The sequence below is a fragment of the Dermacentor albipictus genome, chromosome 1 (genome assembly GCF_038994185.2).
Source record: "Dermacentor albipictus isolate Rhodes 1998 colony chromosome 1, USDA_Dalb.pri_finalv2, whole genome shotgun sequence".
NCBI classification, from domain to species: domain Eukaryota; kingdom Metazoa; phylum Arthropoda; class Arachnida; order Ixodida; family Ixodidae; genus Dermacentor; species Dermacentor albipictus.
Window position 1 is genome coordinate 300,301,833 of NC_091821.1, and position 25,174 is coordinate 300,327,006.

The 25,174-nt window shown below is 49.5% G+C and overlaps 1 protein-coding gene across 1 annotated transcript in view; it reads left to right on the forward strand.

Moving 5' to 3' along the window:
* LOC135916812 (phospholipid-transporting ATPase ABCA3-like) overlaps positions 1-25,174 on the forward strand; it is a 420,918-nt gene that overhangs the window by 304,863 nt on the left and 90,881 nt on the right. The window contains exons 17-18 of the mRNA XM_065450250.2: positions 17,170-17,353; positions 18,436-18,623. Coding sequence (XP_065306322.1) covers positions 17,170-17,353; positions 18,436-18,623 — 372 coding nt within the window. The remainder of the gene's footprint in view (positions 1-17,169; positions 17,354-18,435; positions 18,624-25,174) is intronic.

A 25,174-nucleotide genomic window follows, 5' to 3' on the forward strand; every position in this document is an offset into this window, starting at 1 on the left:
CTCGTTTCTCCCCTGGCGGCACGATTTCATCTCCAACGGTGGTTTCCGTCGCCGCTTCCCTTCGCGGTCGCGCCCGCGTTCAGTTCGCGCTGCGCGCGAAACGTCTCATGTTTGCGACGGCGCCTCTTCGGATGACCGGAAATTATTATTGTGTTGTTAACTGTCACGACAGCAATGTAAACATGAAAAGGTTGATGCCACCAGTGAAATTCTGCCGATTCACAAGAAAATGGTACGAAAGAAGCAGACGACAGACATGATTATGCGCCGAGCGAAGTAAACATCTGGCAAACGAAGCGAGCTCGTTTATTGATCACTCCTGAGTGTATGACGGTTTCTATATGTAACCCACGTGAAATTAATCATTACTCGGTACATAATCCTTTTATTCATATAAAAACTTTAAGTTAAACGAGCGCTTGTCCTGTCTTCTTTCTCGTGTTTCGTTTGTGCGTGCGCTGTCTAAGAATGGAAACCACGTCTGTTGTATGCGCTAGCAGTGGCCGAAGTTCACGCGTGCCGAGAAATTGAATATGTGCATGATGCATTGAACATGACCGGAGTTCATTCCCGCTTCACCACCGCACCGATCGATCGGGTTACTGGACGATACACACCCGCGTCTTGGTCGTGCCGGCATTGCTGAAGCAGGAATGATTAATAATACTTTCAACTTCCGTCTCTTGAGTACTGTTAAAAAATGACCAAGCTGTCTACATTGCTGCCTCTATTCCATATTGTAGGGGACGTACTAGTTAAAGTTGTGTGCGCATGTCGTACTTGTGCTATGCAGCGATATATCTTGTTTATTTCCGCACAGTGTCGATAGACATCCGTTGTCGCCATCAGAAACAACACGGATTTGTAGCAAACATAATGTGAGAAACTGCAAAAATGACTTTAGCTCGTTGGTGCTGTATGTATGTGCCGCATCGTATGTGCTGACGATTTTTCCGGCGGCACATACGATGTCGTTTCCAATTACCTCCTCAGCGTCCCTTACATGGTTAAGCAGACGCTGCCCTTTCGCCGCATTGCAGCCATAAAAATAATCGTGAAGCGTACCGATCTTCTTAAAGGCAAATATAGCGTGTGCAGCTTGTTTCACACTAGAGGGAAAACTCGGAACGTATTGCGTCGCGATGCGGCAAGCAATGAGTCGTGCGGCGGCAGCAGCTCGAGCAGGCGCACAGGCCTGAGGGGCAGTGTCGTGATCTGCGTCGTCTGCTACGGCGGCGCGCGCTGGCCGCATTTTCAGGAAGCGTGGTACTGTCAGGGGCAGTGCACCGATTTCATCGGTACTGCAGGAACTGAGCTGATAGTCTTTACTAAACGTTGTGCGTCGCCCCACTCTGATCCTTCATTGGCGATAATGGAGTTCCACAAACTTCTTTTGACAACATGGTTCATTTGTTCTTTCGAAAGTCCGGAGTACTGAGCGTGTGCACGTATATTTCTTCACTGTGTGTGCTACCGTAATGAGCAGCGACAAAACGCACCAAGATGTGCGCGCAACGTGCTCAGTCTTTGTTTGACTCGAAAGGAAAACAAAGCACTCAACAATAGGAGTGGAACACGGTGAAACAAACGGACACGATTAAATGAACGTTTTAGGTTCAGACAATGAGCTGGAAGTGATTTTTCTCGACAATCATTCGCTACACCAGACAGACCCTGCCCGCCGGTGGGGATTTGGACACGTCACGCTCGGAACTTCAGTTAGTATCTCGTCATGTCCCCAGCGGCAGCGATGACAGCGCTCATCCTGGAAAGCAGTGAAGTGTAGAATGACTTGATCAGGGATGTGTTCATTCGCTGCACGTCTCAGTCGCTGACTACGGTGGATCGAAGCCTATCCTCGGGCGACTGATAGAGGGGATGTTGCGCCAGCGATACTTTCAACGAGCCCCAGACATTTTTAAATGATGTTGGCGCCCGGGGATTGAGGCGGCCGCTCCAAGAGAGTGACTGCGCGCTCTTCTAGCAGTTCTTGCACAGCACGAGCAGTGTGGATCGGCGTCCTATCGCGTTAGAATATATATAGTCGCCTTCCAGAAACGGGCCGTCAAGAATGTGTGAAATCAGTACGTCGTCTATGACTGCCATGCAGCGATGAACTTACATTCGAGGCGTATCAGTGGGCGTCGCGCAACGCTTAGCAAAGAATATCGGCTCCTTTCACGCAGTAACGATGTGATCAGCGCCCTGCACCTGACAGTAGAACGTTTCTCGACAATGCGGCCAGCGTGCGCCGCCGTAGCAGACGACGCCGTTCAAGATCCCGCCCCTCGAGCATCTGCGCGAGCTGCTGCCGCCGCTTGACTCAAGCGCTCGCCGCATCGCGATGCAATGCGCTTCGAGTTTTCCCCTAAATGTGAGAGAGACTGTACACCGCCCTTCGAAAGAAATGTCCACGCGCACACACCGCGCGCGGCGCGAAACGTGCGCAAACACGCGCAGTGCAGGAGGCAATCAAGGCGGCGCGAACGAGAGATGGGAGAGGGGTACCACCGGCTAATAGAATTTTGCTCCGCATGCGGCGCTCTCAACGCCGGCGCAGTAAAGCCCCTCAATCTCCCAAAGTAGCACCATTCACTTCTCTCCTCCTCCGCTCGGCGCGGCCTCGACGGTGGCGCCGCTGGTGGTGGGTCTGCCGTAGCAGACGACGGCTAACACGCTACGGGAGGAAATCCGCGGAAAAGTTCGTTCGAGTCCTGCGGAGCAGTTTTTTCAATCTAGATCTTGCTTTGTCAGTCGGTAACTGGCCTTAAGAATGTCGTGTCGGATTTGCGGAAGAAATAGAGAAAAGCACCATTATTCAAGGCGTATTTAAGGCGTAAAGCGCGCGCACGTTGAAAGTTCGTGTTGCTGAAACACGACACAAGCACGCGGTGTGCTCAGACACGCGAGTAATTACCAGAGTTTCAGGTTTTGACAGCGCGAAAGTATGTGCACGTGGTTTCGTAGGTTAATTTACGTACCTGCAGGATGCTTTTGTTCGGCTGGCGCGTGAGAGATTCCGACTGTCTGCGGTCAGCAATGCCTGGCAGCAGGGCCGTTTCTGTTCCGCGCCTTTTACACATGTACGTAGCTCATGCACAGGTTGTGGTGGCCATGAGCAACGTTTTCACACACAGGCGGTATAGATAATTTTAACAACGTACCAGCATATGAAATCGTTATTTATTTATTACAGTGCAAATGGTTAGAATTTGATAGAAAAGAAAGAAGGAACTTGATGGGACAACTGGAAAGAGGTTCAGAAAATAATTATCCCCCTCCCTCATTGGCACCAGCAACACTTTTGTTGAAGTGCTAATTTTATCTCTGTATACTACGTGCGTGTGTATTCTTTTGCGTTGTAAGTTTTCACAAGGAAGCAGTGTTGCGTTAACTGGAACAGTCAAGGCACACAAGACAGAAGAAAAGTTGATTCTTGGGTTTTACATCCCAACACCACGGTCTCATAAGGCACGCCATAATGGGGGCTCTGGATTAATTTTTTTGCAGCTGGGGTTCTTTAACGCACCCCCAATGCACTGGACACGGGCCCGTTTTGACACGGGCGTCAAAAGAAGAGGTTGGAGGAGCTGTGTCACTTCACAAAGCCGCGCGTTCTTTGCCACTTGCTCGAAGTCAGCCCGCCCGATCTTGTGAATCCACACTTTTCTTCGTTTTGCGTTGCGCCCGGCGGATGGTAAAACAAAAAAGCTTTTTGCCGTCACTGGGTCTGTTGCAACCGTAGGCGCAGCAGCACGGCATCGCAATTAAGCACTCGGCCCTAACACATTGTATAAAACTACCGCGCTCCTTCAAACCGCCTGCCGTACTTCGTCGCGGAGGCCCAAGAATGGGGGTCGCAGGCCCAAGATTGGGGGTCGCAGCGCGCTGGAAAGAAAAGATATACAAAAGCGCGGCGCCTGCTCTGCGCCGGAAAGAAAAAAATATACAAAAGCGCGGGGCCCGCTTTCACGTGACACAGATTGGCCAATGGGGGAGCGGAGGAGGCTGGGGCGACAGGAGGAGTGGAGGAGGAAGCGCCTGGGTGAGCGGGGTGGCGGAAAGATCTAAGAATGGCGCTACTTTTGGAAAATTGAGGGGCTTTACGGCGCAGCAGCGCCGCTCTCGGTGCCGTTCTTGTCTATAAGAGCAGCTGCCCCCGGACGCCAGGAGAGAGGCTCCGATTTCTTCTGTTGAGTAACGTGCTCTCCCGTCTCTCTACTTCGGTCGACCTGACCGCCCGCTCTTTGCGATGCTAGAATAAACAAGTTGTTCTGTTAGCAGTCGCCTCATGCTTTGCTGGGGCCTTCGGATGCTTCCAGTGTGCCCCAGGCCGCCAGGCCAACGCTAACCTTGGGGCTTGCGACCCATTTGCAACAACGGGCGCCAACGGTCCGATTGCAATAACGGGTGTCAGCACTGAGGTTCCAACAGCCGGTGCCATCGGTGGGATTCCAACAGCCGGTGCCATCGGTGCGGTTCCAACAGTACCGGGTGTCACTGGTTGAACGAGAGATCATAAAGAGTCATGTGCAAGAGATGCTTGAGGACGATGTCATTCAGCCATCAAACAGCCCGTGGGCGTCGCCCGTAGTCCTTGTGAGAAAGAAGGACAATACATTGAGATTCTGTGTTGATTACCGGAAATTGAACAGTGCGACCAGGCGGGATGTATACCCCTTCCCCGCATTGATGACACGTTGGATCGCCTACGACATGCTAAATTTTTTCTCTTCATTAGATCTCAAGAGCGGATATTGGCCAATTGGTGTAGACGAAAGAGACCTTGAAAAAGCTGCTTTCGTAACCCCAGACGGCCTGTATGAGTTCAAAGCGCTTCCATTAGGCCTCTGCTTTGCGCCGGCGACATTCCAGCGCATGATGGACAGTGTCCTCTCAGGTCTAAATGGCAGTCATGCTTAGTTTACCTAGACGACGTAGCGGTATTTTCCGCAACATTCGACCAGCATGTCCAGAGGCTGTGTTTAGTGCTTCAAGTTATCCGCTCGACAGGCCTAACCATCAAACCGGAAAAGTGCCAGTTTGGATTCCAAGAACTTCGTTTCCTGGGTCACGTAATTAGCACGCAAGGTACTGGTCCGCATCCCGACAAAACTGCTGCCATTGCGAGATTTCCAAAGCCTACAGACAAGACAGTACGGCAATTTTGGGGACTATGCGCTTATTACAGGCGATTTGTAGAAAACGTCTGGAAAATTGCCGAACCTTTGACGAAACTTACTAAAGAAGAGGTACCCTTCATGTGGCGTACTGAACAAGAAGTTGCGTTCAATGAACTAAAGGAATGATTACAAGGCCAACCGATCCTCGCCCACTTCGACGAGGCAGCGGACACAGAAGTCCACCCAGATGCAAGCAATCTCGGTCTCGGCGCGGTTTTAGTTCAGTGGCAAAATGGGAAAGAGAAAGTAATAGCGTATGCTAGCGGCACTCTCTCGAAAGCTGAAACAAATTACTCTGCGGCAGAAAAGGAGTGTAAGCAAGTTCCGACCATACCTGTACGGCAGGCCGTTCCGTGCAGTCAGCGATCACCATTCTCTTTGCTGGCTGGCAAACCTAAAAGACCCATCTGGACGACTTGCGAGGTGGAGCCTCAGGCTCCAAGAATACGACATTACTGTCGTGTACAGGTCTGGAAGAAAACATAGCAATGCTGACTGCTTGTCCCGCTCACCAGTGGAGTCGGCTCCTTCAGAAGAAGAAGATTTCCCGTGTCTTACAGCGATGACAGCTTCGGAAATCGCCGAGTGTCAACGGGCCGACACATAATTGCTCCCACTCATCAAACACCTCGAAGGATACGACGTCCAAGTCGCACGCATGATTATGAGAGGTTTATCGTCATTTTGTCTCCGAGATAATGCGCTCTACAAGAGAAACTTTGAACGCAACCAGGAAAAATTCTTACTCGTCGTACCGTCAGCCATGCGACCAGAAATTTTGGAAGCTTGCCATGATGAACCATCGTCTGGTCACTTAGGTGTCAGCCGGACATTCGCCAGAATTCGTCTCAGATACTTCTGGCCTAAATTGTTAGCGTCGGTGCAGCATTACGTGAAGACATGTCGCGAATGTCAAAGGCGCAAAACACCACCCGTGAAACCGGCCGGACTTCTTAAGCCCATAGACCCACCAAGGACTCCATTTCAACAAGTTGGAATGGATCTTCTTGGCCCGTTCCCAACATCATCGTCAGGGAAGACATGGATCGTAGTAGCGACGGACTATTTAACACGATATGCTGAAACTGGCTGCCTTGAGCGAGGACCGGCAGTTGAAGTTGCAAATTTCTTCGTTTGTAACATAGTACTGCGACATGGTGCACCAATGGTCGTGATTGCCGATCGAGGAGCGGCCTTCACAGCTGATTTGATGCAACGTTTGATGGAGATGACTCACACCAATCACAGAAAAAGCACTGCATACCATCCCCAAACAAACGGCCTGACGGAACGTCTAAACCGAAGCCTGGCCGATACGCTGTCTATGTATGTCCACCTCGAACATAAGATATGGGACGCAATCTTGCCTTACGCCACTTTCGCCTATGATACGGCAGTACAGGAGACAACCCAGGTCACTCCATTCCAACTGGTCTATGGCCGCACAGCAACAACCACACTGGATGCTATGTTGCCGGTAGATGATGACAACAACCCGTACGACGTCGACGACTTCCTGCAACGAGCTGAAGAAGCCCGGCAGTTGGTATGGTTCCGTATCCGCCAGCAACAACGTAGGGACACAAGCTACTACAACCTGCGCCGCAGAGAATTTCGGTACCACCAGGGCGACAAAGTGTGGGTATGGACACCAGTGCGTCGTCGCGGACTATGTGAAAAACTGCTTCGCCGATACTTTAGACCTTGCGAAGTTATTCGCCGAGTAGGTGATCTGAATTACGAAGTCATCCCTCATGAGCCAGAGCGACACAAAGCGGCAGATTCATGCGGAGGTCGTACACGTAGTCCGCATGAAGCCTTACTACGACAGGCAATGAAAACACATCTATGGATAAATGTGTTTCATAGGCATCGGGACGATGCGTTTTCGGAGTGAGTGAGTGTCACCTTTATTATTAGAAGGGGTAAGGGATAAGGGAGGATAAGCTACGTAGGCTTCCAGGTTGTGCTTCACGATGGAGTCTTCAGCTCGTGCCAGGACCCGTGTTTGGATGTCTCGTTTCCGGAGGGGGACTAATGCCGCAGAGAGCTCTCCATATGCCAGTTACGAGTACTCTCGTGAGGCACCTTTCCAAGCGTCTCATCGCTAAAACCCATTACTCGTCGCATCGCCATTAGAAGAGCTCCAGCAACGCTTCGCACATGGCGATACAGCGCGTGTCTCCCGTGCATGCGCTCACGGCAGCGTCCGAGTCTGCCGTCCGATGAGAAGCCACGGCCTGGCTCTTGGCCTTCGAGGCACGTGAAAAGTGCGTTCGGTGGAGAGACGCGGTTGAGTGTGGAATACGCTCATGTTAACTCTTTTTTTAAAGTGTGTGAATGCTTCATATTGAGTTTCCGGGCACAAGTTCGGCCACAATAAAGCAGTGTGTTTAATGTGCTTCATAGAACAGTGCTACAATATAACCGCGAGGGGCTCACGCCGCAGTACGCCATCCAAGGACTGGGTTGCGACGACCTGCAAGAGACCATCAGGGCCATTGTGCGTGAAGAACTGCGCAAGGTCCTGCCTTCGTCGCAGCCTCAGGTGGCCTCGATCGCCGACATTGTGAAAGATGAGGTTCAGTGATCGCTTAGAGTTCCTGAGGTGCCACCTCAGTTACCGCAGCCCCATCCAGGAGCGATGACCTACGCCGCCGTCGCACGCCATCAAGTCCTCCTCCGCGACCGCGCCAGCGCCCTGTAACGCCGCAATTCCGTCGTCCGCCGCCGCCGCCGCCAGCACGCCTACCTGTCGCCCAGTGCACCCACACGAATAAGACGGACATTTGGCGAGCCCCCGGCCACTGCCCGCTCTGCTATCACTGCGGAGAAGCCGGCCATATGTATCGCCGATGCCCATACCGCGACTTGGGACTGAGAGGGTTCGCCGTCAACGCGCCGCATCCACAGCTTGGAGAACGCCCACGTGACATCGCCGGCTACCTCGCCACTGCTCATGGAGCCCTCGACGACCGTCCCTTTCGCAGTCACCAGGCCGCTACCTCTCGCCGCAGCACCTTCCATAGACTGGCCCAGCCCGGGGCCGGTCTGCGAGCCCATATCCGGAAAACTAAAAGCAGCAACCGGTGGAGGTGCGGTTGCTGTTCGTCGAACTGACCAAGATCCTCCGCCACCTACGAAGACGACGAAGAAACCATCTCGACGACCTAATGACGACACGCCGCCGTCCCGACGAAGTCAAGAAGCCAAGACTGCACGGACGAAAGAGGACGTGACGACGGGACGTTCCAGCTTCAGTTCAACACTACGCAGCCGTGATCCGACGCCAAGACCCAACTGCAACGCCAGACAAAGAACCACCGACCTCGACGTGCTTCTCGACGGCCACGCAGTCACTGCCTTAGTCGACACAGGGGCCGATTACTCTGTAATGAGTGGACACATCGCCGCCCAGTTGAAGAAGGTTAAGACTGCATGGGAGGGCCCCCAAATTCGGACCGCTGGAGGACACCTCATTACGCCGACTGGAATCTGCACGGCAAGAATTACCATTCATGACCGGACTAACGCTGCCACCTTCGTTATCCTCCAACAGTGCTCACGAGACGACATTATTGCCATGGACTTCCTGAACCAACACGGCGCAATCATCGACCTGAAGTCGAAATCGATAACGCTTTCGCAAGATCAAGCGATACCATCGGAGAGCCTTCGTGGTCACCACACCTTAAGTGTGCTCGAAAATAAAGTGAGCATCCCGCCGCGCTCCAGCATTGTTATTTCTCTCGGCACCGAAACACCCACTGACGTACAGAGCGTCATCGAGGGCGACCAGAATCTACTACTCGACCGTGGAATTTGCGTCGCAAAAGATTTCGCTCGACTCCACGGAGCCAAAGCGGAAGTGATAGTAACCCACTTCAGCCAAGAGTTCAAGTACATCAGCAAGGGCACGACATTCGCGTACATGGAGGAAATTCTAGAAACGCGCAATGCCTTTGTCCTCTCAGGTTCTGCCGCATCTACCCCGCCGACCATAGTCCGCGAACCAGACTTCGACGTAAATACAAGTCTCCCCATGAGCAAGCAGCAACAGCTCAGAAGTCTTCTCCGTTGATACACAGTGTGCTTTTCGACGTCATCAAGGATTCCACAAACACCAGTTGCAAAGCATCACATCGTAACCGAAGAGTGCGCTCGACCACTCCGCCAGAGCCCTTACCGAGTTTCGACGCGAGAACGTGAAGCTATTAGGCAACATATCGACGAAATGCTGCTCGACGACATCATCCAGCCGTCGAAAAGCTGGTGGGCATCTCCTGCTGTCTTGGTGAAGAAAAAGGACGGAACCCTACGCTTCTGCGTCGATTATTGTCGACTGAACAAGATCACGAAGAAGGACGTATACGCCCTTTCACGGATAGACATCGCATTGGATCGGCTTTGCAACGCTAAATACTTCTCGTCGATGGACCTCAAATCTGGCTACTGGCAAATAGAAGTCGACGAGAGAGATCGCGAAAAGACCACCTTCATCACGCCAGACGGCCTCTACGATTTCAACGTCATGCCATTCGGACTGTGCTCGGCGCCTGCAACGTTCCAGCGCGTCATGGACACGGTAATAGCAGGATTGAAGTGGCAGACGTGCAGACGTGTCTTGTTTACTTGGATGACGTCGTTCTCTTCGCCACAAATTTTTACAACCACCTTAGGTGGCTTGCGACAGTATTAGCGGCCATCAAATCATCAGGGCTCACTCTGAAGCCGGAAAAGTGCCGCTTCGCTTACGATGAGCTTCTGTTCCTAGGCCACGTCATCAGCAAATCCGGAGTACGCCCCGACCCGCAGAAAACAGGTGCCATCGCAAAGTTTCCGCAGCCCACCGACAAGAAGGCAGCTCGTAGATTCCTTGGCATGTGTGCCTACTACAGGCGCTTTGTCAAGGACTTCTTACGCACCGCTGAGCCGCTAACGCATCTAACCAAATCTTACGTCGAGCTCAAGTGACAAACGCCGCAGGCCGACGCATTTCAAGAACTAAAACGACGCATGCAGTCGCCGCCGGTAATTGCACATTTCGAGGAAAGACGCCGATACCGAAATCCACACTGACGCCGGTAGCCTAGGTCCCGGTGCCGTCCTAGTCCAGAAGAAAGACAGCCATGAACGGCTCATATCTTATGCTAGCCGGTCGGTGTCAAAAGTGGAAGGCAGTTATTCTACTACTGAAAAGGAATGCCTCGCCATCATTTGGGCAACAGGAAATTCCGCCCGTACATATGTGGCAGGCCATTCAAAGTCGTCAGCGACCATCACGCGGTGTGTTGGCTAGCTAACTTAAAGGACCCTTCAGGACGGCTGGCGCTGTGGAGCCTCAGGCTACAAGAATACGACATCACTGTAACCTATAAGCCCGGACGAAAACATTCAGATGCCGATTGCCTATCACGCGCTCCCATTAACCCGCCGCCGCAAGATGATAAGGATGACGACGCCTTCCTTGGAATAATATGCGCGGAAGACTTCGCTGAACAGCAACGAGCAGACCCGAAGCTAAAAGGCCTCGTTGAGTATCTGGAAGGGCACACCGACGTTGTCCCTAGGGCATTTAAGCGCGGATTATCTTCTTTCACGCTTCAAAAAAACCTAATCGTGACGAAGAACTTCTCACCAGTCCACGCCAACTACCTTTTTGTTCCGTCGGCGCTGCGTCCAGAAGTACTGCACGCCCTAAATGACGATCCGACCACTGGGCACCTCGGTTTCTTCCGGACGCTATCGAGGATACAAGAAAGGTATTGCTGGCTGCGCATAACCGCCGATGTTGCCCGTTACGTCAAGACATGCCGCGACTGTCAGCGACGCAAGACACCACCGACAAGGCCAGCGGGATTACTACAGCCGATCAAGTCTCCTTACCGACCTTTTCAGCAAATCGGGATGGACTTGTTGGGACCGTTTCCGACATCAGCTTCCGGAAGTAAGTGGATCGTCGTGGCGACGGACTATGCCACCCGCTTCGCTCAAACTAAAGCTCTACCGAAAGGCAGCGCAGCCGAAGGGGCGATATTCTTTGTCGAAAACATCCTGCTGCGACATGGTGCTCCAAAAGTCCTCATCACCGACAGGGGAAGGGCTCTTACAGCAGAGCTCACCCAAGCCATTCTGCAATACAGCCAGACAAGCCACAGGAGGAAAACTGCCTAACACCAGCAGACGAATGGTCTCACGGAGAGCCTCAACAAGACCCTCGCCGACATGCTAGCAATGTACGTCTACGTCGAGCACAAGACGTGGGACGCGGTTCTGCCGTACGTAACCTTTGCTTACAACACGGCGGTGCAAGAAACAACAGAGATCACGCCGTTTAAGCTGGTTTACGGCAGGAACCCGACGACGACGCTCGACGCCATGCTACCGCACGTCACTGACGAGGAGAATCTTGACGTCGCTACCTACCTCCAGCGCGCCGAAGAAGCCCGACAGCTCGCCCGCCTACGGATCGAGAACCACCAGCGTACCGACAGCCGACACTACAACCTCCGCTGACGCTTCGTCCAGTACCAGCTCGGTGACCGTGTTTGGGTTTGGACCCCGATACGCCGACGAGGACTCAGTGAGAAACTACTTCGACGCTATTTCGGACTCTACAAGGTCGATCGACGTATTGGCGCACTGAACTATGAGGTCGTGCCAGACGGCATTTCGCATTTACAGCGGCGCCGCGCACGATCAGAAGTGGTCCACGAGGTGCGTGTTAAGGCGTTTAACGCACGCTGACGAATTTCCATATTGTGTTGTTTCTTTGCTACGGGTGTTCCTGTTTATTACTTTCGTTTGCTTGTAGTATCGGGTCGATGCTTTTTGAGAGGGGGTACTGACACGTGTACTTATCTTTATGGGGCGACCACGTTTCGCCGCCTAACAAATGTTATCGCACAGCGTGGGATGCGCCTGCATGTATCCAAAGTTTCTGGAAAGTTATCGATGCTTCTATGCGCTGTCTGTTCTCGCCAAACCTTGTGTTACCTGATTTCATCGGCTGACGCGAATGGTGTAGAACTCTCTCGAAGACGATTAGTCGGGAACATTCGACGACTGCTCTATAATAACTTACGCGCTTGACCCGCTGATCTGATTTTCGACGATCGCCGACCGTGTTCGCCGCTATCGTTGTGCTATAGGTGTAGCTTATTTTGTGGGCACAGGTTCGCCCAATAAAAGTTAGTTTCTTCGTTCACAGTATTGCTACTGTGTTATTCAACGTCACCACCACGTGACAATATCTTTCACGTCGTGTGTAAGCAAACTGATGGAACGCATGGCCCTTAACCGTCTCAACTGGCACTTAGAAAACAACAGTGCTTTTCCTTACACAATGACAGGCTTTAGATCACATGTTAGCACTCCCGGTACCATGCTTCGTATCTCAGAAGATGTGTATCGAGATCATAGTCTCGTGCAAACCAGAGTAATCGCATGTGTTGATATACACAAGGCGTTCGACTACGTGAAACACTCCGCAATCCTCAAGAACCACTTGACCTTACGAACCGGCGCCCGCCTCTACAATTATATTAAAAATATTCTTACCGATCGCGCTATACAAATTCAAATCAATGGAGAGCTTTCAGCGCCATAGCGTCTTAGTTTAGGAGTCCCTCAAGGCTCAGTCCTATCACCCACTCTCTTCAATATTGCTTTGCTCTATCTGCCGACCCGGCTCTCTTCCATTGCACTACTCAAACACAATATTTATGCAGACGATATTACAGGAGCACACCATACAGTCAGGCCTAGATACGATTCACGAATACGTTAACGGTATTGGGCTTAAGTGTTCTCCAACAAAATCTGTGTACTTAATAATAACTAATGAAATAGGCCACTGCGCGGAAGAGCTGCGCCAAAGCATCAGTCTCCATATGGAACACGCTCACATACCGCGCCGATCTAACATAGAAATACTGGGCTTCGTCCTTCAGGATGATGGGAGAGCCGAAGTATGGTTGGAAAAAACAATCCGACAACTAAACCAGATGTACCGCATGCTATCTAGAGTAACACGTAAACGCAGAAGACTAAAGGGGCAAGAACTTCGAAAGATTATTGAAGCGGTTCTCTACTCCCGTGTGCTCTACCAGTTTCCATATCGTTCTCTCACCAAGACCCAGCACTCCAACTTAGAAGCAGCGCTCCGCAAATATATCAGATTAGGTTTAGGAGTATCTCGATTTGCTGCAAACAACCTTGTGGCCGCCACTGGGATTTTCAACAGACTTGATGAACGCATCAGAATTTGCAGACAAGAGCAAATTCAAAGTCTTTAAACATCCCCACAAGGGCGCAAACTGCGCGAACATCAAGGATACCAGACTGGTGCCCTACCCCCTTTTCCACCACTGCATTCACCACCATGTGACTCACTATCCACATTCATGGTCCTACCATACCACAATATATGCGGCCACACAGTTAGTCAAACGAGTAAATAGGGAAAACCCACTACCAGATACTACGTGTTATTATACGGACACTAGTTACTCAGGGGGCAGATGTCTAACTGCAGTAGTCGGCCCTGACTATGAGCATGTAAACGCACACATAGGAGTCCCCGACACATCCGATGCAGAGGCTCTTGCTATTCTCGAAGGAGTCACCCGGCCTCATCATCCTACTCAACGCATCTTTATTTGCACCGATAGCCAAGCTGCATACAGCATGTTTCGCGACAACTTCCTACCTGAGCATATACACAGCCTACTTCAATGACACTTGAATGCACACCCTTCGCTCTGTGTTACCTTGCTATGGATGCCTGGGCACCAAGGCTTGGGGGGAACTCTCAAGCTCTTGAGTTCACCCACGTAGTTATATTTCCGGGTCCCCTGTGCCTATGTCCATCAGAATTTCATCCAGGGGAACACAGAAAGATTTTGCACAAGGATCGCACATCACTTTTAAAGGAACTTCGCGCCAACGCCGTCGCCTTTATTGCTCCTCCTGCTAACCTCTCGCGAGAAGACAGCGCTATTCTCCGAAGACTTCAAACAAGATCAATAGTGAGTCCTCTTTTCCGTCACTGTATTCAAGGCGTTCCTGGGCCACCAAAATGCTCGAACTCCTTGGAATGGCATAGTCTATGGCATTGCCCTCACACTCAACCCAAACTGCAGTCAGCCCTTTCAACTATTCCCACTAAGATCAAGCCACTGTCATGGACGGGCTGGCTCGCTCTACCACTCCATGCAACTAACATTCTGCTGCCGGTGCTTACCCAGCACGTCAGAGATGTGTTGGGTGAGGACTGCTAGATGACCGACCAGGGTTGAGCCAAAGCCACCTAGAAGAAACGTGGCTTTGTCTGGACGGAGTGGTGGGCGAGGTGGACATTGAGGCGCCCTAGCAGCCGCCTGAGAAGAACGCTGTTCCTCTCTCGCCTGACCTCCCTGCCTCGTGCGCGGAACTAGTGGGCACGCGTCCGGGCCGCGTTCCTCGCTCGCGTACGCAAGATTGAACCGCGTTCGCCGGCTCACCCTCGCACTCTTTCACTCGCACATACAGCATAAGGCGTGCGCCGACAGCTTTTCTACCCTTAGACTTTATACGAAACCTCACGGCGACGGTTACGGCAGAAATGCGCCTGGAGCACTACTCTTACACCGTGGCTTACACCGTGGCCTGGAGTGCCCATATGATTGCTATCGCAATAAAACCTAGCTGGCGCCTGAAGCTGAAGTAGAGACACGCTCGTGTACTTCCCCCACAAGGTATTGGCGGTGGGCGCCAGTTACTACGCCTGCCTCTCAGTTCCACGATGCCTACGCCTGTATAGATGTCAGGCACATGCCACACTCGTAATAGCATATATTTTAGCCTATTTTCGCTACGCTCACTGCATATTGTTGCGGATGTACGTTTCTTTAAAACAGCCATCTGCGATGCCCCTGCCCACTACCGTACTGCCTTGTGCAGGTAGTTCAGTAACTGTTCTAAATGGGGCTTCATCTTTATTTCTGCCATGCGGCTCCAATTACCAAATCTGAATGGTGTTCCTAAATCATGCTTCCCAATTTAGATTCCCTGAAATACCTAAACGTCTTCAAGCAATTATGCCCAGCGGATACGGATCAAATGTGTAGTTACCGCTCACCGAATGGCGGCGTGTGACCGTGCGCTCGGAGCACGTGTGTTTGTCGTACGCGAATTTTTCGTGTGCCACGAGAGGGCGCCATCTCCGGTGAAAATGAAGATTCAGTAACATATATCTCGCAGACTAACTTCAGTGTAAGCTTAAAGATGGTGCGCCGCACATGTCTTTGTAGTCAACACGCGTAAATCAATGGACTGATGGGCAAGAAAACTTCTATGCGTCGACAAGGGCCCCCATAGTGGTTTATTTCACTTTGCAAAAAAGTGCTTGTAACGCTTATCGCCACAAAACAGTGGAGATTCCACGCCTTTGCGTGTTCGCTGGAGTCGAGATGGGTTTTGGACTATAGCGCGTTCAATCCATTGAAATTTCGTTTGTTTAAATCGAAGTTTTGTTACTTAGTCGCACAGGTTTCGATGTCTTGGTCGTTGTTAGTACATCGAGAGAAGGAATCTTTAGAGGGTCAATGTAGAGGGGGAACAAGAATGGAGAGGGGGGAGAGCATGTGCAATTCCGGGCCAGAATAAAATAAGGAGGTGAGGGTAATTAAGTCGGCGCTAGGGAGCGTAGATTGCATGCCGTCAGGTTGCTGTTAGCCAAAGACGAAAAGCAATGCTTCGCTTATGTTGAGAATAATATTATTTCTTTTTTGGCACAATGCTCTTGCTTTCTGCCTGCGTGCTTACGATGATAGCTGCCATCGGATTTGCCGGAAACTCCTCCGTAGTCTGGGAAACCTGCGTGCACGTTGTCTCGCAACACTTGCCAGAACAGCAATAAAGATAAATAGGCCCACTGAATGGTATTTATTTAACCTAATATCGTCATTCCCACAAGGCTCTGGGTGTTAACATCCTAATGTGAACTGGAAATTTTATCCTTAGGAAACTCCCACATAATGTGACCCAACATTGGTATTTTGTGCCTGCGTACGCGTCCACATTGTCAAAAATACGACTCTCCTACAGTGAACTCGACGAGCGCACTGTTGATTTAAGTCCATTGCTCGAAGACATTTTCAAAAACCAGATATTTAGGGCCACCGAAGAAGAAACAGTTTAGTGTCATTGCCTCCCTTGGAGTGTAATCATGCATAACCAACTCGTCCACCAGCAGGTTCTCAGTCCCTTAGAACAACGCATAAGGTTATCATCAACAACCTCAGCACAACGTTAATTCAAGTCAAACAAGCGTAAAAATGAGTTTCAAATGCCAAGGCAAATTTAAAAGAGCGTATTCACCAATTTCAGAAGCTAAGTGTAGTATAGCATAAGGTTTGCGAGGTTGCGACGGATGCTTTCACGAAATAAGACTGACAGGAGCTGCGTAAGAGGCAATTTTTTTTCTCTTTACATTCTTCAAATGAAACGCGGCTTCCGTTTCCGACTCGTACAGTTTTTCATCATAAAAACAGCGTCCTTACGAGCAAAAGAATGTGATGGTAGAGATGGCGGTGCCATTTTCACACCGGCTGCACCCGTGTTTGCAGATACCCGCGGCGGGGTGTCGCAAGTGCACGTGTCCCGCCTCTGGCGTCGAAGAAGACGAGCGCACGTGTGAAATGGAGCAGGCGACGGATGAGTCGCTTATCGCCAACGCTTTTTTGGCGTTTCGCGCAAGCTCAGTGACGTCGCGTGTACTCCTGATTTACACCACTAGAAAAATATCGGCCCCTGCTGGCGAAAATCTTGAAATCTGGAATGGTGCCACGGACATCAAACCTTGTTAAATTTCAGCAGACAGGATGGCGCATGTGTCGGTCGTTGTTATGCTCCCCTAGATGCTGTCTGCTACCCAAGAGTTAAAAAAAAAACATCGCCCGCTCGACGCGTATCTGCGCTCCTTTAATCTCCACCCGTGGCGCAGGTACGGCTCCCTACGTGCCGTGCGTGGCCTGTCGTTTGGCGTCCCGTCGCAGCAATGCTTTGGACTGCTCGGGGTCAACGGCTCTGGGAAGACGAGCACCTTTCAGATGCTCACCGCACTGCTGCCACCCACGAGCGGCGAGGCCTACATGGGAGACCTTGTTCTCTCCAGAGAGCCGCGACTGGTAATGCCTGCTCTATAGTCGACGACAGTAAGGCATGGGACGACCTATTTACTGGTGCTGTTACATCATAATGCAAAAGTGTGCTCCTAAGAATAAATTCAATGGTGTGAAAAAGTGACCTTCCTTCGAAGGCACCTCGTGCCACTCTCTCTCTCTATCTCTCTCTCTCTCTCTCTGCGAAGATACGTCTTCCTCGCGGTTTTGTCATAGCGCGGCTTTGTCATACCCTGTCCCGCACAACGCCACGAACCTTTCGAAGAGTTTGGTTTTAGGCTAGCTGGTACATCTTTCTTAATCAAAAGCAGCCCATATAACGGGACAATAAAGCGAGGCAAACACAACCTGGCCTTTCTCGTCCCGTTCTAGAGATACGAAATTTTTCGGCGCACTGGATGGACAGCAAGGGTTCATTGTTCCCCAGGCGAAGCGTATGGACGTAGGGGAGTATAGTGGTCCCAAGTGGCTCAGCCGATCCAGAAATCCACACGCTGATCGACGTTTTATCTGCGCTGTTTGAGTTATATTGTAGCACAACTGATTACCCCTTATAACTTTTTGACTCATTCAACCTGAACGTTTGCGTGTGGTTCAACTGAAACATACGCAACAGCTGTTTTCACTTTTATTTGCATAATCTTATTGATCTTTAAAGACCTTGTTACATTACACATGAGTAAGAAGTGAGTGTTTGGTTGATATCGAAATCTCAATACTGTCAAGTTTACCGCGAATTCTCGTGCACGTTGGTATCAGCTGCATATGGCTCGTGCTTATGGAAGGCGCAGAAGTCGCGGGCGCAAAGAGACCAAAGTGGAAACGCGGACGCCAACTACCTGGGTCGTAGTTCTTGGCGATCATGAATATTGCTCGTGCCTTTTAAAATTTGTTCTCTTACTCGGTCGACTAAATGTTGTTTTGTGTATGAGAATAAGCCAAGAGGAATTAGCAATGTTCCCTTTCCTCTGCAGGGCTAAAGAATGGTGACCTAGCCTGAGCTGCGTCACGCATGCGCGTGAGGCGGCATGTGGGCCGTTGTGCGATGGCAGGTCTCACGATCTTGTCGACTGTTCTGTTCCTTGCAGTGGCAGTCGAGGCTAGGCTATTGTATGCAGTACGGCGGGCTGCTCGAAAGCCTGACGGCCTTCGAGTTCCTCGACCTGTTCGCTCGGCTGCGCGGTGTGCCGTCCAAGGATGTGAAGCAACTTGTCGAAAGTTTTGTTCACCTAGTCGGTCTTCAGGAGTGCGCCAACCGGCTGTGCGGAACGTACAGGCAAGACTACATTGTTACCCGCCTATATAGGCTTCTACTTCCTAGTGTTAGCCGGCGCCGCTCACTCTCAGCCATTACGGCGGATGTGGAACATGATATACACCCGCGTTATGTGATCTGCTTCAAAAGCAGCTTTCGGGCCAATTAACTCTCGTATGACACCTCGTGACATTAAGACGAGAGAAATTATCGACAAGAATCAGAGCGGTTCAAATATATCTACAGGGTTCGATTTATTACACATGCACAAATTCCCAAGACATTTGTTGTGGGCGAAGGGGAGATGGTCGCCGCTTCATATCACAGTCGCATAATGCGGAACATGTGGGCTCGACTGACAATGACAGCAAATTGACTAATACACCACTTTAATTTCTATTTTCGTTATTTCTGGAATTCAATTAAGAGAACTCCCGTATGGTTTGCCTGAATTCATTATCTGTTGGATGTCATGTAGTTGTAACTAACTAAAAATCGAGCCTCTCGGTCTCCTCAATCCTTGCTGAAAAAAAATTGTCAGACCGCGAAAAGTTTAAATTTTTTTCCCTTGATGGTTATGACTTAAAACACTTCATCCCAGTTATTAATTAAATGGCAGTAAAAGCTTGCCACGTATGCTACTAAAATCTTATCAACTTTCAGTTAGTGATATGCGTGGTACAAAATATATCTAATTAGGAAAACTAGTAAGCTTAAGAAGCTACATTATTGATGGTTCAGCTTGTAGCAATTAACACAGCCCTACTAGGGTGATATAGCTTCCCAGTGAAATCTTAGCATATACAACATAGGCGTCGACTACGGGGGGGCTCAGCCCCCCTGGCAATGCCAATGCCTACCCCCCACCAACCTAACGTGTCATGGTCAGAGTTCTGTCACCCACATCATTTGAGGTTTCTTTTGACTTGCCTCAACCTTCTCACTTAAACCTTTATTGTGGCTAACAGCTACTGCATCATTGTTGGCGCGGGAATGCACGGATTTTAATTCATATTTTGCTTTATTTCTACAAATCCTGACAATATGAGAGAAAGCGCATTAGAAGTACCAGCGGCGGCTGAGTCACCCGTGTTTTCTCACTTCAACATCCTTTTAAATTTCCAATGTAAACACCATGCACATACATAATGTAATTAAATATATACACAGGACATAGTTTATGATATATATAAAGAGAACGAGGTAGCCAATTAACAATTATTTCTAAAGGTATGGATAGCTTATGTCCAGAGAATGAATATGCTGCTGTATGTTCACCTCTATTCAAAACACGGCGTGCTTTCTCGATTCTGAGAAAAAAAATCTGCAGACTGTAGTGTTTCCTTCGGCCATGTTTTATTTTTGGCGCATGAAATGCACGTGAATGATATGTGTCTCAGTGTCCCTTCTCTTTCCAGTTAGCAAAGCTAACAACTCATTAACAAATAATTTTCATAAATTACAACTTTTTATTAAAGTAGAAAATATCGTCATTTGCATGTAGAGGTCATAAATATATACAGGGTGTCCAAATCAACTATCATACAACAAAATTAAAAAAAATAGTGCGTTACTTGGAGAAAACCTATTGCTTAGAGATTTATTAGGCACATGTAATCAATTCTCTGACTTGTGACGTACTATCATAATTACCAAAGTGTCAATGAGGGATTTGTAGGCACAGCCATGGGACATCTAACTGCGGTATTTTCAGTGACACTGATAGCGTACTATTTTTTCTGACTGATAAATAAATCCTGCAAAATATGGCGAATACCTCGTGACTTCGCTCCCACTCGCATCATAAAGCAGCACCCTTGGAAAGGCTCCTCCACATCCTCGAATTTTTGGTCCAGTGTTCTTGTTCCCACGATCTCATTTTCGGCTGCGACTTCCTTTCCGCTAATAATGCCGTCATCGACTGTTCTCGTGCTGAGGTGGAATTTCAAAAGCTGTGTCATGATCCACTCCTTGACGCTCGTGACCCTGACGATAAAGTATTTGTTGCCGAAGACGTTACTATTCCCCCGCACTCGTGTGCCCTTGCCACAGTGTCATCCAACATTGTTGCTGATGCCAGCGCACTTTTTACGCCATCTACAATTTTAGCTCGTCGCAAATGTTCCCCGCTGCCTTTCGCTCTTTTGGACGTTCATGCCGGCGTCAGCAGACTTCTCTTCGCCAGCCGATTGTCCGGTCCTCTCACTTTGCTTCGTGGGGAATGCGTTGGCCGTGCCCAGTGTGTCGACACTGCTGCCATCATTGACATGCCAACTGATACCATCGCCACTCATGAGGGGGCCGGAGTGACCTGTAACCCCACGCAGGAGCCGACTTCGCCGGATGTTTTACATAGCTCCATCGCCGACACGTTGACTGTTTCTCAACGCGCCCAGCTTCTACGCCTTCTCGACAAGTTCCGTTCGTCTTTCGACTGCCCGCATGTTCCCTTGCGCCGCACGTCAACTGTTTGTCATCGCATCGACACGGGTACCAGTGCGCCACTGCGATAAAGACCATATCTTGTATCCGCGGCAGAGCGCCGTGTTATCGATGACCAAGTAGCTGACATGCTCAAGTGCGGCGTCATTCAGCTTTCAGATATGTATGAGATGATGTACTTATTTTTTTCGCCTGTTTTTCCCACCCGTCTCATTAGGCTGGAGGAATTGTTACAGCGCCTAACCGCCGCCGGCCTTCAGCTCAACCTGAAGAAATGCCACTTTGGCGTAAGTCAGCTCACCATCCTTGGGCATGTATTATCTAAACACGCTATTCTCGCTCACGCCGCCAAGCTCCGTGCAGTTGCTGATTAAAAAAAAATATGGTGTTTACGTGCCAAAACCACTTTCTGATTATGAGGCACGCCGTAGTGGAGGACTCCGGCTATTTCGACCACCTGGGGTTCTTTAACGTGCTCCTAAATGTAAGTACACAGGTGTTTCGCATTTCGCCCCCATCGAAATACGGCCGCCGCGGACGGGATTCGATCCCGCGAACTCGTGCTCAGCAGCCGAACACCACAGCCACTGAGCAACCACGGCGGGTTGCTGATTTCCCCAAACCTTCCTCCGTAAGAGAACTTCACAGCTACCTTGGCCTGTATTCTTACTTTTGCCGCTTCATTTGGAATTTTTCGTCCATCACCACTCCTTTGAATCAGCTTCTACGGAGCGACTTGAACAATTACGCCTGGTCGTCCACCTGTGACGATGCCTTCCAAGAGTTGCGTCGTCTACTGACCTCGCCACTTATACTGCGTCACTTCGACCCGACAGCTCCGACCGAAGTACACAGCGACGCCAGTGGTGTTGGACTCGGCACAGCGCTCGCGCAGCGCCAATCTGGATTCGACGAGTACATGGTTGAATACGGAAGCCGCACCCTCACCACAGCCGAGAAGAATTATCCCGTTACGAAGAAGAAATGTTTGGCCATAATCTAGGCACTATAGGCATAATCTAAATATCGAACCTACCTCTATGGCCGCCCCATCGATGGGATTACAGACTACCATGCAGTTTGTTGGCTGTCCACGTTGTAGGACCCCTCAGGTCGATTAGGTCGCTGGGCTTTGGGGTTGCAAGATTTCAACGTGCGCGCTGTCTACAGGTCTGGCCGCCGTCACACCGGCGGCCGGACATATATATATATATATATATATATATATATATATATATATATATATATATATATATATATATATATATATATATATATATATATATATATCGTTGTCCGGGAGGCTCGCGCCACCTGGACGACTGGCGATGTGGCTGCAATCGCCCCCCATGGGAAAAGGAGCCATCCTAAAGACTCATGGTGACTATATATATATATGTATATGGGTTTCTTCGAAGGTCGGCACGCAGGACCCGACGTAACATATGCAGGAAACAGACGACGAAACTTTTGGAAGTAAGTTGTATTTACTCAATATTTCGGCTGGGGGACCAGCCTTCATCAGAGTACAATAGCTGACACTCGCACACACGCACGCACATGCACACACACACACACACACACACACACATATATATATATATATATATATATATATATATATATATATATATATATATATATATATATATATATATATATATTCCTAGTACCAGCCACTAGACGCTGCAGCATCTAGTCGCTGGTACTAGGAAAATCTATGCCCTGATCCACTCATACAAATTCGTGATGAATATGTTTAGCATCCTAATTAAGGTGAAGAAATGATGGAAATTAAGGTTGGTAAAATGTGCATCCTTCTTTTTTAAGGGTTTCCACAACATTATACGTGCACTCAACTTACTGAATGACCTAATAAATGGGTAATATAGATGGCTAACAGCGCCGTGTTGCCGTTTTTTACCTTCCTTTTGCCCGTAAAGCAGTCTGGCAACATTGAGAGGTCACGAAAGGATTCGCATCTACGGAAGCGGCTCTTTCGGAGTAACGGTAGCCGATACTAAAGCTTAGCTTTTGTGCACTCTAAGAACTGGAAGTGATAGCAAGAGCTATAAACACGTCATGATCAATATATATAATTTCAAAATATGCTTGAGTATTTTTAAAAGCTATGGCAGAATTTTCATCCATGCATATATTCAGAGACCTAAACTATTCCTTATGAGGTATTGAGTAAAGAAAGTCTCGACTATTGGCCGAAACGGCCTCGAGAACTACATTGGCGGCAACTCTGTCTCGTCTGTCTGGATCCGAGTTGTATGCTTGCGCGACCACCCCGTTCGGCTGGCCAACTTGAAGTAGCGAGCCATTCTACGTCAAAATGCACAGTTCATCAAGTTCTGCTGGCGAGCTCATCTTAACCAGAACTCAAAACTAAGAACTAGAACTAGCCTAGAAAAGTGCCTATTAACGTTATTTAGAGCTCCTACACTCTAAAAAAGAGAGTAAAAAGTGAGTCACGGCAACTTGACTCTCTTTTTTCTTCGAAGAACCGTTTTTGCGCGAGTAGAGTCACAGAACAAGGGTCAACATTTGTGTATGGGTCGTTTGACTTTCAAAAGCACGCGAAGAGCCCTCGTGGAAGATCGCGACTCTTCTGATATTCGAGATCAGTCTGGCAAGAGAAAGACTGTAATGCAGGAGAAGAGATACCAGATAACGTCCTCTGTTTTAGGCAGGCCCTCGGGTTCCTGTCCTGGTTGTAATGAGGTGTATCATTCTTTCGTCCTTGACATGTTCTGCATTTACATGGAGCTCCAAATATCGATTTTTCTTGACCAAGTTTGTTAATATCTCACACGCTTAAGCGATAGCTGGTTTCCTATGCTAAGGAAGACCCGGATTTGTCACACTGGATTCTGACCATAAGTAAATCTCACAAAAAAGTATTGGCTACTAGAGATAGCATAGCAACAAGATAACAAGTTCAGTAGGCGCACTCAACAGTGTCGATTGTAAATGTAATTCCGCAACGTAAACTAAAATTTTGAGGATTTAAGTTCCAAAATCAAGATCTTGTTATGAGGCACATGGTAATGGTAAACTGCAGATTTATTTTCAGCTATTCGGGTTATTTAACGCGCACGGAATGCACAGTATACGCGCGTTTTCGCATTCTGCTCCCAATTGGAATGCGACTGCGGCCGTTGTGGTTGGACCCGTCACCTCGAGCTCAGCAGCGCAACACCAAAGCCACTGGGCTACCGCAGTGCGTTGCGTTCCGCGACCAGAAACAAACATTAGCGTACGCAGCACTGCTTTTGAACCCCCCTAGAAATATATAAAGAAATATGCAGCAGTTTCCCCCAATGCTGCATGAACCACTGCATGAAGAACTGCACCAACCAAGGTTCGTAGTTTCATCGGATGAATAAACTGCAGTAAACATTCGCTTACTTTTTTAAATTAGCAAGCACGGGGTCACGCGCGCACGTGCAAACATGAACAGATCTCACTCAATGATCGCGAACACTCGCTGCCACAGCGTCGGCGTGATGAAGGCCGCAAACAGAGCGGACAGAAGGCTTCTGCTGCCTCTTCCTTCAAAGCGTCTCCCAAACTTGAAATGGCGCTACCTAAGCGCCCCCCAGCTTTGCACCCATCGGAAGTTATCTCCACGACAGAGTGAGAGTGGCGCCAGACCGGGCTAGAGCAACGGCCAGAGGAGAAGCGTGCTAAACCAGCGCCTCCCTTCCCCGGATTTCGCGCGTTTTATCACGTGACCACCCATAGATACTTGGGGCTCCCATCCAGGCACTATGCATCTCGGCTCACCCTCGAACACTTCCTCTAACGCACACAGCCAACGGCGCAGGATAGGATCTTGTCGCATTTGACTTTATACGTATAAGCTCACGGCAACACCGACAGATATATTTCGACGGTTGTGTCCATATAATTGCTATCGCGAAATTCGCAATAACTAGAAAATTTACTAACGACCAACCACGCTGCTTATCCATGTCGTTATAGAACGGTGAACGATATTACGAAAGTACGAAAGCCTCTAACCCTACAGCTAGAATAGAACTGGCAGAACTTTCGAAGTTAATCAACAAGCGCAAGACAGCTGACATCAGGAAGTATAATATGGATAGAATTGAACATGC